Here is a 15,537-nt window from a genome sequence, read left to right as displayed (position 1 = left end):
CATACACTATAAATATGGAGTGTTAACTAGATCTAGAAAAGTATCTTTGAAATCTACTTAATAGCACATGGTTTTCATACAATAAAATAGACCCATTATATATGTATAGTTTGAATTTTGACAAATGTATATACCACCAGCACCACAATCAAACATAGAACATATCTGTCACCCCAAGAGGTTCCTTTGTGCCCCTTTGCCATCATTACCCGCCCCCCATACACACAGGCAATCCTTGATCTGTTGCTAGAATAATTTTGCTCAAAAAGGTATCTTTTAAAAAATAACTTCTTTAATTATAAGACCATTGCATATTTATTATGAAAAATGTAGGCAGTATATTTTTCTGTTTCTCTGAAATAGTTCAGCTTTAAAAAAAAAGGATAAACCAAAAAAATAAAAATAAAAATAGCACAAGCACTCATAATGCCACTACCCAGAGGTGGTCACAGTTAACATTTTGGAAGGTATATTTTCTTTGAGTCTTTGTGTGTCTGTGTGTTCGGTAGGGAGAGCGAGTTTGTCGCGCGTTGTCTGTTATGCCCCAGAGACTACGGAAAGCCCTGGGAAGCAAATGGTGAATGTGCTTCTGCCTTTAAGAAGCAAGGTCTCCACTGAGTGCCAGAGACTTACATCTTGCTTTGAGTGCCAGAGACTTGTATTTTGCTTTCCCATCAAATGTCTTTAGAGCCTTGTGGAGGACGGAAGGGCTGGACAAAGGCTCTGTGGTAAAGCACACAGGCCCAGAAAACCACTCGGACTTCTCCTGTAGGCAGTCTGGGGATGGAGTCGGGGTACGATGTGAATTATTTATTAGACGTGGCAACGCATCAACTGGCATGTCTTAGCCCAAATTCTACTTCTGTAATGAGGCTTCCTTGACTTTCCCAGGTGGACCTGCTGCCCCTTCTCTAATGTTTCTTGTGGGAAGCTTCATGAAATGTTTGTATATGTTTCATTATTTTACATGTCTTTATCCTGTACAATAAACTCCTAGAGGGGGCTTACAGTTGAGGATAAAGGAACAGAATTTCCTCCTGAAGGCCTGTGATGTCAGGGTTGAAGCTTGCTTTTAGAAGAACCATGTTACAAGAGAAATCTTCCATCATTGCTTTTTTTGGTTGGTGGTGGTAAAATAAATAAACACACATGTATATATACATAAAAATGGTAATCATTTTTAGGTGTGCAGTTCATCAGTGTTAAGCACATTTACATTATTTAGAAACGTCTCCAGCACTTTTTCATCTTGCAGAACTGAAACTCTCCATCATTGCTTTTTTAATGCAATTATGTTTTTTGTTTATTTCAGGTGGTGTTCCGTTCGACGTCAGCTATGGTTTACATATTTATTCAGATGAGCTGTGAAATGTGGGATTTTGATATTTATGGTACGTTTCCTAAACGCTGATTGTAACTGCTAGTGGGGAGAAGTTTCTGGTTTCTCCCAAGTTGTTGTCATTTACAGTAAGCTCTTGACATTCTCTAACAATATGTCCTGAATTTTTACATATCCTCAAATGATGAAACAAATATTTTATATATTTCATATGTATATATGAAATATATAAAAGTGAATTTCATAATGTGAAAGTATTAAAGGGTAAAAAAAGCACAATCACTCATAATGCCAATAGATATATTTTTTAAGTATATTTTATGGATTATGCTGTTACAGTTGTCCCAATTTTTTTCCCCTACCAATAGATCTTTAATTGTTATACAACTAACTACAGGGTCAAAAGTCACAGAGTGACACTGTGGCGTAAAACCAACACTTTCTTAGATATCCTTCATTTTTCATCCTATCATCACAGAAATCACTAAATTTGTCTCATTTTATCAGAATTACTACACAGTAAATAGAGAACAATAAAGCTGCTATGAGGTGTGGATACTGTGTCCAACACACCATCCTCACGGTGCATGTAATTGAAATTTGTGTTTAGCAAAATCATAAATTAATTTTTGCCGTGAGCCATCAAGGTCACTCAAAAACGGCAGAAACCAAACATGGTTGTTTAGGTGAATTCCCTGGTTCCACCAGGTCATCGTCTGTAGGCATCACTCTGAAAAGAATCATGTTTGGAAGTTAGATGGTGCTTTCATTTTGAAACTACACCGTATTTTTCCATCATGAAAGCTTTTTAAATCTTGCATTTTACATTGAAGCCATGGCCTCTTTCTGAGTGAGGTAAATACTATATTTGGTTCCATAGAAAGTGTCGGTTGAAACCACTTCTGTATATCTGGCTTTTACAATCTTGTTTGATGATGTAGCAGAACCCACCTTCTCTTTGACTAGTCCCATTCCTGTTATTTTACTGAGAGAAGAAATTGAGATAAGCAAGAAATAAAAATAATCCTCAACCCTGACTGGTGTGGCTCAGTTGGTTGGGTGTTACTACCAGGTGATTTCCAGTTAGGGCACATGCCTAGGTTGTGGGTTAGGTTACTAGTTGGGGTGTTTATGAGAGGCAGTCGATCAATGTTTCTCTCCCTCCTTTTCCCTCTCTCTAAAAATAAGTAATTAAAATAATAATCCTCATCCTGCTCTTGTTTCTTTTCAGGGGATCTGTATTTTGAGAAAGCTGTGAATGGTTTCCTTGCCGATCTCTTTACCAAGTGGAAGGTATGTATCTTATGCACTGAATCTCATTGAGCAAACATTATTCAATGCAGATTTTAGAGGAACACTATTTCTATTAAGCTTCATTTAGTTGGGTTATCTTAGCTAAAGCCTTAATTGATAGCATGCTAGATTTAAATTACTTTAATCACTTCAATATTATAAAGGGCATTTATGGAAAACCCATGGTGGTAGACTGAGAACTTGTCCCCATAAGATCAGGAACAGGAGAAGGACACCTGCCGTCATCACTGGTGTCCACCGTTGTGCTGGAAGTTCCAGCCCCAGCGACTGTGTAAGGAAAAGAAACAGAAGGCATCCATGATGTAAAAGAAGGCAGATGACATCCTATATGTAGAAAAATCCTAAAAAAAAATCTATAAAAACAATATTAGAGCTAATCAATGAATTCAACAAAATTGTAGGTTACAAAATGAATGCACAAAATTGGTTATATTTCATTAATGATGAAAATCAAATAGGAAATGAAAGAAGAAATTAAATTTTAAAAATTGGAAGTAAAAACAGTCCCATTTGTGAGAACATCAGAGAGCATAAAATACTTTGGAGTAATATACCCAAGGAGGTGCAAGATTTACACACTAAAATCTACAAAATGTTGCTGAAAAAAATTAACACAGGCCTAAATAAATGAAAACTAATCCATTGTCATGGATTGGAAGATTTACTCTTGTTAAAATAGCAATACTACTCAAAGTAAGCTACAACTCAGTGCAGCCCCTAATCAAAATCCCAGTGACCTCTCCCCTGACCGCCCACAGAAATGGAAAAGCTAATTATAAAATTTATGTGGAATTGCAAGGGATCATGAATAGCCAAAACAGTCTTGAAAAAGAATAAAATTGGGGGACTGTCACTTCCTCATTTCAAAACTTACAACAAAGTCAAAAGTAGTCAAAACAGCATGGTACTGGCATAAATATACACATATATAACCAATGAATAGGATTCAGAGTACAGAAATCAACCTATACATCTATGCTCTTGATTTCAGACAAGGATATCAAATCCATTCAATGAGGCAAAGAACAGCCTCTTCAGCAGTGATTCTAAGACAGCTGAATATCCATATGCAAAAGAATGTATTTGGACTCCACCTTGCAGCATATAAAAAATATTAACTCAAAATGCATCTAATACCTATATAAGAAAGCTAAAACCATAAAAGTCTTAAAGGAAAACACAAGCTAAGTCTTTATGACATGGGATTTGGCAAGGATTTCTTAGGTCACCAGAAGCACAAGAAACCAAAGAAAAATAAATTGAATGAACTTCATTAAAATTAAAAATTTTGTACATCAAGAAACTCTATCAAAAAAAGTGAAAAGACAATACGCAGACTGAGAGACAATATTTGCAAATTAACTATTTTGTAAGAGTCCAGCGTCCCAAATATATGAAGAACATTTACAACTCAACAACAAAAAGAGAAACCCAATTAACAATAGGCAAAGGGCTTGAATAGACATTTTTCCAAATAAGATATACAAGTGGCCAATAAACATATGGAAAGATGCTCAACATCAATAGTCATGAGGGAAATGCAAACTAATGCCACAATGAAATACCACTTCACATCCATTGGGATGAATATAATAATAACTTTTAAAATGGGATATAACAAGTGGTGGGAAGGATGTGCAGAGGTTGGAATCCTTGTACATTTCTCTCGGGCTTATAAATGGTATAGCTGCTGAGGAAAACAGTTTATGGCATCTTAATAAGTTCAACGGAATTACTATGTGACCCAGCAATTCCACACTTGAATAGATACCTGAAATAATTGAGAATATGTTCATGCAAAAACTTATATGCCAATGTTCATAACAGTATTATTCATAACAGCCAAAAAGTAGAAACTACATAAATATTTGTCAGCTAAATGAATGGATAAACAAAATGTGGTACTTTCTATAGGATGTAATATTCAGCCATGAAGGGAGTGGAACAGTGTGGATAAACCTTAAAAACGTTGTACTAAGGGACAGAAGCCAGACACAAAGCACCACGAATTATAAAATCCTGTTGATATGAAATGTTCAGAATAGGCCAATCTGTAGAGACAAAAAAATCGACTAGTGGCTGCCAGGGGATGGGGACGGAGCATGACTGCTTAGTCAGTCTGGGCTTGCCTTTTGGAGGGATGAAAATGTTCTGGATCCAGATTTTGATGATGGTTGCTTGACATTGTTAATGCACTAAACATCACTAATGGTAATGTTTATGTTCTGTGTATTTCACCACAATTGAAAAACACCAAAACTTACTGTAATCAGTTACCCTACCCTGATTTCACATGGAAACAGCTTCTTGATCAAGAAGTATTGGCAGTCACATATGTAGCAGAAAGAGCCTGGAGTCTGGATTTTGGCTGGGTTTTAAGTTATGGTTCTGCTCTGATTAGCTTTTTTTATATTTGGAAAGTATTCAGTCACTCTGAGCCTCTTATTTTGTTGTCTGCAAAGTGGAGACAATAATAGTCCCTACCTCACAAGCTGTTTTAAATTATCTGCACATAATAAGGTCCCAGTAGGGTCTGGGTGTCAGTGGAATCCAAATCTCACTCTCTTTCCTCAGTAATATGGGGAAAATATCCTTCCGCTCCGAAGGTTGAAGAAATAGAAATATGAAACTTTCTCAGAGAGCTTGCAGACCTGCTGGGGAGATTGGATATATGTATTTGAAACATCAGCTAACCATACATTTTTAGGGGTTAGAATTTTCTTTTCTTTTGCATTTGGACTTGGAAGGCTGAGGAAGGCTTGGAGGGTTGGAGAGGAGGACAGAGGGTGTTTCATATGCAAAGGAAGGAGCAGGGGTATTAGAATGAGGTGCGGCCTTAGGGGACTCCACAGAGTTTGTGAGGGGAATCATCAAGGAATAAGATTGGATCCAAAGGTCAGGGTCAGGTCAAGCCAGGCAAGTTGGACTTGATTTGATAAGAAGTGGGAGCTGCTAAACATGGTCCAGTAGGGGTCAGTGTAATCAAAGTTGGAGAGACTTTGAGGAAGAAGAGTAGCCCAGTGGCCAGGAACAATTTGGCGAAGGGACAGACTGGAATCAAGCAGACCAGCTTGGAGGTTTCTGCAGTAATGTGGCTTCAGGGTGATCAGTCCTTTGAATTTGCCTCAGTGTGGGGGTCTGAGGAGAACACAAACAACAGGGTCTGCAGGAAGCCAGGCCTTAGGGGTGGGCTGCATGATGGTCACCTTGGACCACGTAATGGCCGTGTCAGTGTTGGGTCCACTCACACCTCCATTTCAAGTCTGGTTCAGCGGCCCTTTAGATGCCCAAGATTTTGTGGGTGCACCTATACGAGTGGATGTAGGGACATGTGGCATAAGCCCAGTCCTTAGTTTACAGGACTTTGCTCTTAGGGTTTGTTTATTTATTTTTTAAATCAAGAACCTAGTTATAAAGTAAGAACTTGAAAATGAATGAAAAGAACTCTTTGTAACCACATTGTTGACTTAATGAAGTCTGGGGAAAGTTATGCATATACCCTGTTGGACAGCAGACTCTGTGCATAGCAGGATCAAGCATGGGAATTTATGAATTCATTTCTGAGCCCAAAATGTGGTGGTGGCAGAGGTAATGGTAGTAATCCCAGGTAATATTTATTATTTTGACATAGCAGGTATTGTCATATTATCCCACTTATTTCTCTTGTCCCTATTACGTAGGGTGGAAAGCCCAGCTCCAGGAGGTTAGGTAACTCATCCATGATCAGGAGCCTGTGAAAGCAGACTGAGGATTCTAATCTTGTTCCATCCATTCATCCAGAGCCAGCCTGAAAGCATCACCCTGGTGCTGTCATATGTTCCTTGAATCCTAGGCTTGTTGCCACTGTTGCATAGTGTCTTCCCCGTCACACATGCGTCGAGAAGCATGTATGACCATGCCGGCCCATTGTAAGGCATTTTCCCTATATATCGCTTATAGCAAAATCAGGTAAAAATGCTCAGTTTAGAGCCCTGGAGTCTAATACATTTGTTGGTGGCTAATGAAGATCTGCTTTTTCGTAGCACTCTGCTCTTGCTACTGTGGCTTGTGCTTAGGAATTTCTCTCCACTTGAGATACATCCATAGAAGAATATGAGGCTGTATTGTATGCCTTATATGGTGAATGGTAAATGGTGTAGTCAGTAAGTACAATTGGGTTATAGATGAGGTTGGTGAATTAAGGCTGTTGTTTTCAAAGACTCAGGAGGCCCTGAAACCGAGCTTGCTAGCTCACTGGTGCAAGCCCAATTTCATTCCATCTGTGAACACTCTGCTTCCAGATCTTGACCCCCGTGCTCCATGGAAATGTTTATTCTCACTAGTCTTCCCCAGTCCAAAGGTAATTCAGTGCCTTGCCTTTAACACCCGCATCTCCAGAGGCCGCCAGTCCTCACCCTGTGACAATGTTAGGATCTGGGAGTGTCTTTGATTCTTATATCTACCACCATCAGTTCTGTTCTTGTTTCCTGAACTACACTTGTGTAGAAATTTTTTAAAAAACACTGACGCAGATACAAATACCACGAGCCTGTGACACCAGGCTGATGTATTTCATGCCAAGTCAAGAGCTGGGAGACAGGGACCCATACCTTTCAGTGATTTGCCATTTTCGAAGCATTTGCCATGTTCCTGGATCTTTGGGTAATTTGCCCAAGGTCACGTAGTGGTAAGTTCCAGAGCCAGGACTGGATCCAGGTCTTCTGGCTCCCAACAGTGGTCTGTTCTTTGTATTATACAACCTGTAATTAATTACCTGATGTTATCTAATGCTATACTGCCGCGATGCCTCCTAGAACTGAGAATACCATGTTCATGCAAGCTGCTTCATATTGAAGTAAGTGGAATAAACTGGAACCTTCTCTTTCTCTACTCATCCCTAGGAAAAGAACTGTAGTCATGAAGTGACAGTGGTCCTATTTTCTAGAACTTTCTATGATGCAAAATCTCTTGGTGAGTAAGTCTTTCCCCTAGTTATTTTTTGTTAATCTTTCCACATCCCTACCCCCGTCCGTTCCTTATTGCCTTCTTCCTCTTTGCACGGCTCCGTCTTGCTCATCTTTCCTGTACGTGGACAGGGCAGAGTAGCAGACGTCACAGTCCGATAGTGGACACAAGAAGTTTGTGGGCTGTGAGTCATCTCAAAACCAACTTAATAGATATTGATTTATTTATTTTGAAGTTGTTCAGTCCAGAAGAGGAAGTAGAGAAACTGTGAGTTTATCTTTTCAGTCTGATCTACATGCTCTGTTTTCTCTGTTTCAGATGAATTTCCTGAAGCACACCGAGCCTCCATTCGACAGGATCACAAGGGACGATTCTACGAAGACTTTTACAAGTATGTTTTGGATCCTTTGCTAGGCCCCACCCCTTTTTTGGTGGTTTCTTTCCTACCTGTAAAAAAATTAATAACCTTTTTATTTTAGAATAATTATAGGTTTGCAGAGAAGTTGCCAAGATAATTCAGAGAGTTCCCATATACCCTTTACCAAGCTTTCCTTGTTAACGTTTCATAACCAAGGTACATCTGTCAAAACTGCACGAACATTACTATTAACTAAATTTCAGGCTTTTCTCAGATTTCACCCGTTTTTCCACTTTTGTACAAGGATGCAGTCTAGGATACCAAACTGCATTAAGACTTCCCAAATTTGTTATTGTGAAAAACTTCAAACTTGCAACAAAGAAGAATGAGTTAATACAAGGAACCCATTTATCCAGCACCTGGTTTTCACAGTTGTTATCCTGCCGTATTTGCTTCCTCTGGTTTTTTTTCTTCTTTTTGGCAGGGGAACAAAATTTTGTTTGGGAGTAAATTATAGGTAGCATAACATTTTGTTCCTATGCATATGTAAAGAGTAAGGGCATTTTCATGTATAATCACAATATAATCACCTGTGTGTAATAGCTGCTTAACATCTGATTTCTGATAATACTCCTTTCAGAGTGGTGGTGCAGAATGAGAGGAGAGAAGAGTGGACTTCGCTCCTTGTGACCATTAAAAAACTCTTCATCCAGTATCCAGTGTTGGTGCGACTGGAACAGGCAGGTACTGCATCCATGTGGTGGAGGTGCCACAGGGAAGGAGGCGTGGAATGGGCTGGGAGACGACGGGGTCCCTGCTTCTTTCCCTTCCAGTGGCCGGTGTAGCTCCTGCTTCTGTCAGGTTTCGATTTCTGGTTGGGTCCAGTTGTTCTTGATGTGTTCAGTACAGTGCGATAATGTCCCTCCTACAGGGTGGGGGCCCTTTGGAGCCAGGTACCTTGCACTTGGTTTTTAAGAGTTTATCACGTGTGGTAATTACCAGAGGGAAGGTGGGTGCGGACAGATAGAAGAGGTATAGGGGGTGTAAATGTGATGGAAGGAGACTTGACTTGGGTGAACGCACAATACAATATACAGATGACTATTATAGAATTGTACACCAAAACCTATGTAATTTTATTAACTAATGCCACCCCAATAAACTCAATAAACAAGTTTTTTTTTTTAAAAAGGAGTTTATCTTTCACAAGCTATTTTTCCTTCTCTTGTGTCTTTTGCTTCAGAGGGCTTTCCTCAAGGAGAAAATTCTACCTCAGCACAAGGCAACTACCTGGAGGCCATCAATCTGTCATTCAATGGTGAGGAAGGACACTAGCCAGTGAGCAGGCATTTGCTTACCTCGTGACCATGAACTTCTCTTTACTAAAGCCCAAATACCCAGACCTAGTCCATGATATTCACACCCACCAACCCCCCAAACTGATTGAAAGGAGTAACTTCTGATGGCCACCATTTAGCTCTTGGGGCTTCTGCTGGAAAGTTAACTTGCGGTTTTCATCTGTTTCTCGTGGTAACCTAAGATTTAAGAGCTGGAGGGGATCTCCCTTGGACTCTCTGCTTTACTAAACTGCGTTCTTACTCATTTTTACCCCGTCCCTCAACTGCTTCTAGGTACTTTTTTTCACTCTACTTTTTTTTTTTTTTAATTTTTATTTATGTAATTTTAGAGAGGGGGGGAAGGAGGGAGAAAGGGAGTATGAGAAACATTGATATGAGAGAGAAACGCCAATCAGCCATCTCCTGTACGCTCCTCAACTGGGGACTGAACCTACAACCCAGGCGTGTGCCCTGACCAGAAATCCAAGCAGCAACTTTTCACCTTGTGGGTCAACACCCAGCCAACCAAGCCACACCAGTCATGGCTTAAAAAATCACAGAAGTGACCTGTGTGCCTAGAATTCAAGTACTGGAGAAATATACTAAGTAAAAATTAATATCTCCCCACTCCTTCTACTATTAGGCCCCTTCTAAGAGGCACCATTGTTAAGAGGGTGGTATGATTTCTTCTAAATGTTTGTCCCTACATTTACGTGTTGGCTGAAATACTTAGTTTTCAAATCCCAAAAACCTACTAAATTCATTCACGTAAACAAAAAAAAAATTACGGATACAGGGGCTCAGTGGGGAAGCCAGGAAAGGCTTGAACACCATGCGGAAGAACATGGGGCCAGGGTGGCTCTGGCAAGCGCAGCAGCAGGAATGCCCAGAGCTGCGCTCACCTCCCAGCAACCCAGGCTCTGCCCTCTGTTCAGGATCCCGCGTTCCCAGCAGAGAGCATCTGATTGGACCAGCTCCTGTTAGGCCTCTGTCTGGCAGTGACCAGTGGTGGACGTGATCACGTGTGGTCACTTCACTGTCTGTACCAAGGTGCTAGAGATTCTAGAGAATGGGGTCTTTTATTAGTAAATATTTTTTGTCGTATTCGAATATCACTGATTTTCCAGAGTAAGAATTACATGGGCCAGAAATAAAAATTTAACTTCCCAAATTTACAAAGTCATTGCAAGATTCTGTTCCATCTCTTTCGAATATTATCTGAAGTTAATATTTGATTCTTATAAGGTTCAGTACAGAGTCATTTATGGAAATGAGTGACATGAAATTTGAGCCTTTAAGGCTGCACAAGGCAAGTGTCAATGGAGACGAATGAACAAAGGTGACAGTGACATAGTCTCGTATTAAGGAGTTCTTGGCATAGAAGGGAAAAGACAGGCAGGAACATGCCTAACTAGAAATCAGGTCAGAATGTGGCAATTGCTATAGTGGAAATACGGATAAAATGCTCCAACAGCATAGAGATGCTTACCCGTGGCTGGTTCCTGGAAAACTTTAACATCTTCATTGGAGGACTTTCTGCTTTGTTGCAAGTGTTTGACAAGCACTACATCAACCGCAACTTCGACCGGACGGGGCAGATGTCCGTGGTGATCACGCCTGGGGTGGGTGTGTTCGAAGTGGACCGTCTGCTCATGATCTTGACCAAGCAGCGGATGATCGATAACGGTAATCCTGCCTGATTTGTGCGGGCTTATCCTGAGAACTCTGAGCTTTCCTGGGCTCTGTGCATCGGAGATCTGGGGATGTGATGAGTGACACCAGGTGACAGAAAGAATTCTGTGGTCAGATCGGTTTGGGAGATGTGGGGTCATCTCCCAAGTTAGGCCCCAGTTAGGGAATAGGTAGGCCCATATCCTGTTTATCTCTAAAGAGCATAGCTGGTCCTCTGAGTTTCCCAAACATATTTGACACTGGAGAACCCTATTTGGGGGGATTGTTTCAAGAAACCAGTGTCCATCAGCTCATATTGGGAAGTACCATCAGTAGCCCAGCCCTCCCTCCAGGATGGGTCACGCTTCCCCAGCTCGCACTGCGACCCGCATTTAATCTGTGTTTCAACAACAAGATGGAGTTGGGGGAGTAAATCCTACTTGCCAACAAAGAAGCTCCATTAAGTGACATGGGTTGTTTTGCTCTTTATTGAAATGACCAGGTTCCTTTTCCTTTCTGGCTTAGACACTTTAGTAAGTCTGGTTATCTTTTTGAAAAATTGTGCTCTATCTGCAAGGCAGTCAGAGGCTGGTTGGCAAGCACTGAACAGTGGCGGGTGTGACAGGACTAGGGAAAGAAAGAACAAAATGCACCTGTTTACTTCTTTGCTGCGCAGGCAGCACTGAAGAGGTTATAGGCCATAGGATGGTAAATTGGCTTTGCCTCATGCCCTGACCCAGTGAAATAACATCGATAATAGATGTTATATCTGCCTCACCCTACCTCACCCCATCCCAACTCTTTTTCTCTTTTCTTCTCTAGGAATTGGTGTGGACTTGGTGTGCATGGGGGAGCAACCATTACATGCTGTCCCGTTGTTCAAGGTGATTCGATTATGGATTGCTTACTAAAGGCCAGTTTTCAGGGCCAGGGTGATCTTGAGAACAGTTTTGTTTTGTTTTTTTTAACATCAGTGTGCAATTGCCTCTCATGCACCCTACACTGGGGGCCTGACTTGGCCTGCTACCCAGGCATGTGCCCTGACTGGGAATCAAACCGGAGACCCTTTGGTTGGCAAGCTGGTGCTCAATCCACTGAGCCACACCAGCCAGGATGAGAATGGTTTTTATTAAAAACAAAAGTTGCAACAGTTCCATGTCCTACTTGTTTTTTTTTTTGCTGACCTGTGCCTGACTTTTTCTCTTTCAGCTGCATAATCGAAGCACTCCTTGCGATTCTCGTCTGGGCGATGACTATAATATTCCTCACTGGATAAACCACAGGTGGGTGTGATCTTGGTTCATAGCATGTGATAAGAATTTTGGATAACTTCCTTGCCGTTCTTTCTTCAAATCTGTTAAGTTCTTACTATGAAATCCTTGGTCAAAATGTGGGAACCAAAGTTTTAACATTTGCTTAAAGCTTCTCTGTGTGCAAAGCAGTGGCAGTAACATAAGAGCAATCTACAGTGAAAAAAATAAAAACGAATTTTGACAGACTTATTTCCATTCCTGTCCACAGTTCCTACTGTCCCCACTACACAGACCATAGCAGGCCGATACTGTGCCCGGCCACCTCTGTTTGCAGAAAAATCCCCATGCCGCTTCTTCACGTGGGGCGAGGCCTCAGCATTCCTGCTGATTCCAGCTCAAGGGTGGTGTCTTTCATCCCTCTGCCAGTGCCACAGCCTCATCCCGGCCCTCGTCGTTCCAACAACGGCAATAACCTTAGTGTGTCTATTTCTAATCCCTCCCCTTCAGTCCATCCTTTAGACCAGGGTTTCTCAACCTTGACACTGCTGACATTTTGGGCCAGATTGTTCTTTGTTGTTGGGGGCTGTCCTGTGCATTGGAGGACGTTGAGCAGCAGCTCTGGCTCCCACCCACTAGCCACCAATAGCGCACACTCCCAGGTGTGATAACCGAAAATATCTGCAGGATTGGGGGCTAAGAGAGTTTTCCTATGCAAAGCCCTGCAGAAAGTTCAACTGTTTCTTTGAAACACTTCAGGTAGAGCTCACATCTTCTGGAAACGAATTATGAGAAATAGATGTCCTCGAATAAACCTGCAGCCGAAAGTGAAGAGACAGGGGCTATTACTTCTTTTTAATGTTTAATGATTTTTTTTAAACTACAGGTTTATGGAGAATATGTTTGAAACCATTGGAATCTAGGGAGGGAAATCATTTAGACTAAAGAAAAAATATTTTTTGATGTCTGCAGACATGGCCACATGTGCCCTAGGTGGTAAACTTCCCCCTTTCTGCCCCCTGAGAATCACTTCTTTAGACCAGTGCTTTTCTTTTTTTTTCCTTTTAAATTGTTTCCTTAAGCAACAGGGCTCTTTCTTCAAGTAGAAGCCTTACTTGGAACCAAGCCCATGAAAGTGAAAAAGCATCAGGGTTCCCCTGTGCCCTCACATAGCAGTCTCTGATGTAGCACCCGGGAACATCGGCGGGCTGGGGGCCACCATCTTCAAGTACTGCTGTACCTGGTTGCCAGAATCATTTTTGTGAAAACTGAGTCATTTTTATGAAAACCAAATCCTGTGGCCCTTTTCCTCTGGTTTCTCATGCGGCTTACTGAAGACTGAAGCGTTTGACATCCGAGGGCTCCCACACAGCACTTGCCCTCTTCCATTCCGCCTGGTTCATGTCCATCTCACTCGTACCAGCTCTCCCACCCAGTGGGCCTCTCCACCGGCCTGCTCCCTCCCGAATGCCCGTTTATGCTCCAACAACCAGCCCCCACATCTCTCTTCTTTCTGTGCTGCCCTTGATAGCCAGTAGCCGTGTTTTCTTGAGTGCTTCCAGAGCATTCTACCCGCTCCGGGTTGTCTGTCTGAAGGCAGGACTCACCAGGGGCAGAAGACCACTTGGCTCATTGCTGAGCCGCAACAGAGCCTTCCACGCTGGCTTCTGTTTGGTTGTAAATCTTTGCTGCAGACCGGCTTGAACATTCATCACAAATTTTGATTTCAGGGATTGAGACTTAATGGTTTCTGCCATCTTTTCTTGAGTGCCACCTTTTTATTTCTTGTCTGGGTTATTCTTGCTCACTAAGTGCTGATCAGTCAAGGAGTAACGAGGACTTCCCTTGGGCCCAGCATCAGGCCAAGTGTCCAGGTGAAAAAGCATTGTGGTGTAAATAGGTTTATCTCTGCCGTGAGGAGATTATAATCCAGTTAGGCCTGACGACTAGCATGAAATGATTTATTGGGGAGCGGGGTGGAGAAGAGAACACAATTTAAAACACAATGAATGTTTTATAGTAATTACAAAAGTTAGAGTGGGGAAGACCAGTAAAGCCTGACACAAAGGCATTCACGAGAGGGCTGATCCATCGCTGGGATTTCAACTGTGTCTTGAAGTTTAAAACGAAAGGGGTTTAGATTAATGACCCTTTCTGCTTCCTTTACAGTTTCTACACGTCCAAAAGCCAGCTCTTTTGTAACAGTTTCACTCCACGGATAAAACTGGCGGGAGAGAAGGTAGGTGTCACCACCCAGCAGTGCCTTTAGGGACTGTCACGCACCCTTGAGGTTGTTTTGGTCCTGAGATACTCCCTTTCCCCCAGGGTAATAAATGAGTTTAGGAAATCATTTTAGAACTTTACAATTTTACGCGTTCAGTAAATAAATAACAAGGAGAATCCCCATATGTAAGAAATATCTTTGGCAAAACTATAGCAAAGAACTATTTTAGTTCTTTTTTTTTAAGATTTTATTTGTTTATTTTTAGAGAGAGGGGAAAGGAGGGAGAAAGAGGGAGAGAAACATTGACCTGCAACCCAGGCATGTGCCCTGACTGGGAATTGAACCTGCGACCTGTTGGTTTGTAGGCTGGGGCTCAATCCACTGAGCCACACCAGCCAGGGCCCATTTTAGTTCTTTAATAATAAAAGAACGATTATGATGATGATCTGATGGTTTATTCAGACACTGAGGCCTCTCAGGTACCGATAGGGTCAAACATAGAGACACACGTTGCAGGAAAGGGGAAATAGGACAAAAAAATCACATCTTAGCAGGTAGCTAAAGAAAGGCAAAAACAAACAGGAATGGGGATTTATTTTTTTGCTTACCAAATAGGTTTAATACATGTTAATAATTATGCCAAAAAGTGTGATGAGGTTGGTGCTTGAGTACCTGGTTGGTGTCCAGTTCTAATGAAGGGCAGTTTGGCCACGTGTATCAGTAGCAGTGCAAAACGGTTATGCCGTTTGACCAGGTCATTTCATTTTTGGCTGTGTGGGCTAAGGAAATATTTCAGATACTGAATCTGCATAGATCGTGGTCTGGTTTTATTCATAATTGCAACAAGGTGAGAGTAACAAGGAAATGGCTAAATAAACCATGAAATATGCACACGATGGAATATGTTTGCAGCCAGTAAAAATGCTGCTCTTAAGAATCCGAAAAAGCCTTTCTAATGTAATGTGAAGAGAAAACAGGCTGTTTGGTACGGAGGCTCCACACCAGGGTGCTCTCATCCCTCCGCCTACTTCTAGCCAAGCCAAACTCTCTGAAAGTTGCCCGGTTTGTGTTACATTAGTAGTGTTGGGGCCAGTTCTTTC

The 15,537-nt window shown here is 41.6% G+C and overlaps 1 protein-coding gene across 3 annotated transcripts in view; it reads left to right on the top strand.

Annotated features, from left to right (window-relative positions):
* The window catches only part of DEPDC5 (DEP domain containing 5, GATOR1 subcomplex subunit), a 92,455-nt gene that overhangs the window by 14,612 nt on the left and 62,306 nt on the right, over nucleotides 1-15,537 (top strand). For all 3 annotated transcript variants that reach the window (XM_045826774.1, XM_045826772.1, XM_045826773.1), the window contains exons 9-18: nucleotides 1,313-1,391; nucleotides 2,571-2,632; nucleotides 7,534-7,603; nucleotides 7,916-7,988; nucleotides 8,596-8,699; nucleotides 9,199-9,273; nucleotides 10,844-10,978; nucleotides 11,786-11,847; nucleotides 12,173-12,246; nucleotides 14,383-14,452. In XM_045826774.1, the coding sequence (XP_045682730.1) occupies nucleotides 1,313-1,391; nucleotides 2,571-2,632; nucleotides 7,534-7,603; nucleotides 7,916-7,988; nucleotides 8,596-8,699; nucleotides 9,199-9,273; nucleotides 10,844-10,978; nucleotides 11,786-11,847; nucleotides 12,173-12,246; nucleotides 14,383-14,452 (804 nt within the window). The remainder of the gene's footprint in view (nucleotides 1-1,312; nucleotides 1,392-2,570; nucleotides 2,633-7,533; nucleotides 7,604-7,915; nucleotides 7,989-8,595; nucleotides 8,700-9,198; nucleotides 9,274-10,843; nucleotides 10,979-11,785; nucleotides 11,848-12,172; nucleotides 12,247-14,382; nucleotides 14,453-15,537) is intronic.

Source organism: Phyllostomus hastatus, unplaced genomic scaffold (assembly GCF_019186645.2).
Source record: "Phyllostomus hastatus isolate PE091 unplaced genomic scaffold, TTU_PhHast_1.1 phas_scaffold_760, whole genome shotgun sequence".
NCBI classification, from domain to species: domain Eukaryota; kingdom Metazoa; phylum Chordata; class Mammalia; order Chiroptera; family Phyllostomidae; genus Phyllostomus; species Phyllostomus hastatus.
Note: the sequence above shows the minus strand (reverse complement) of the source record. Positions and strands in the feature narration are given on the sequence as shown.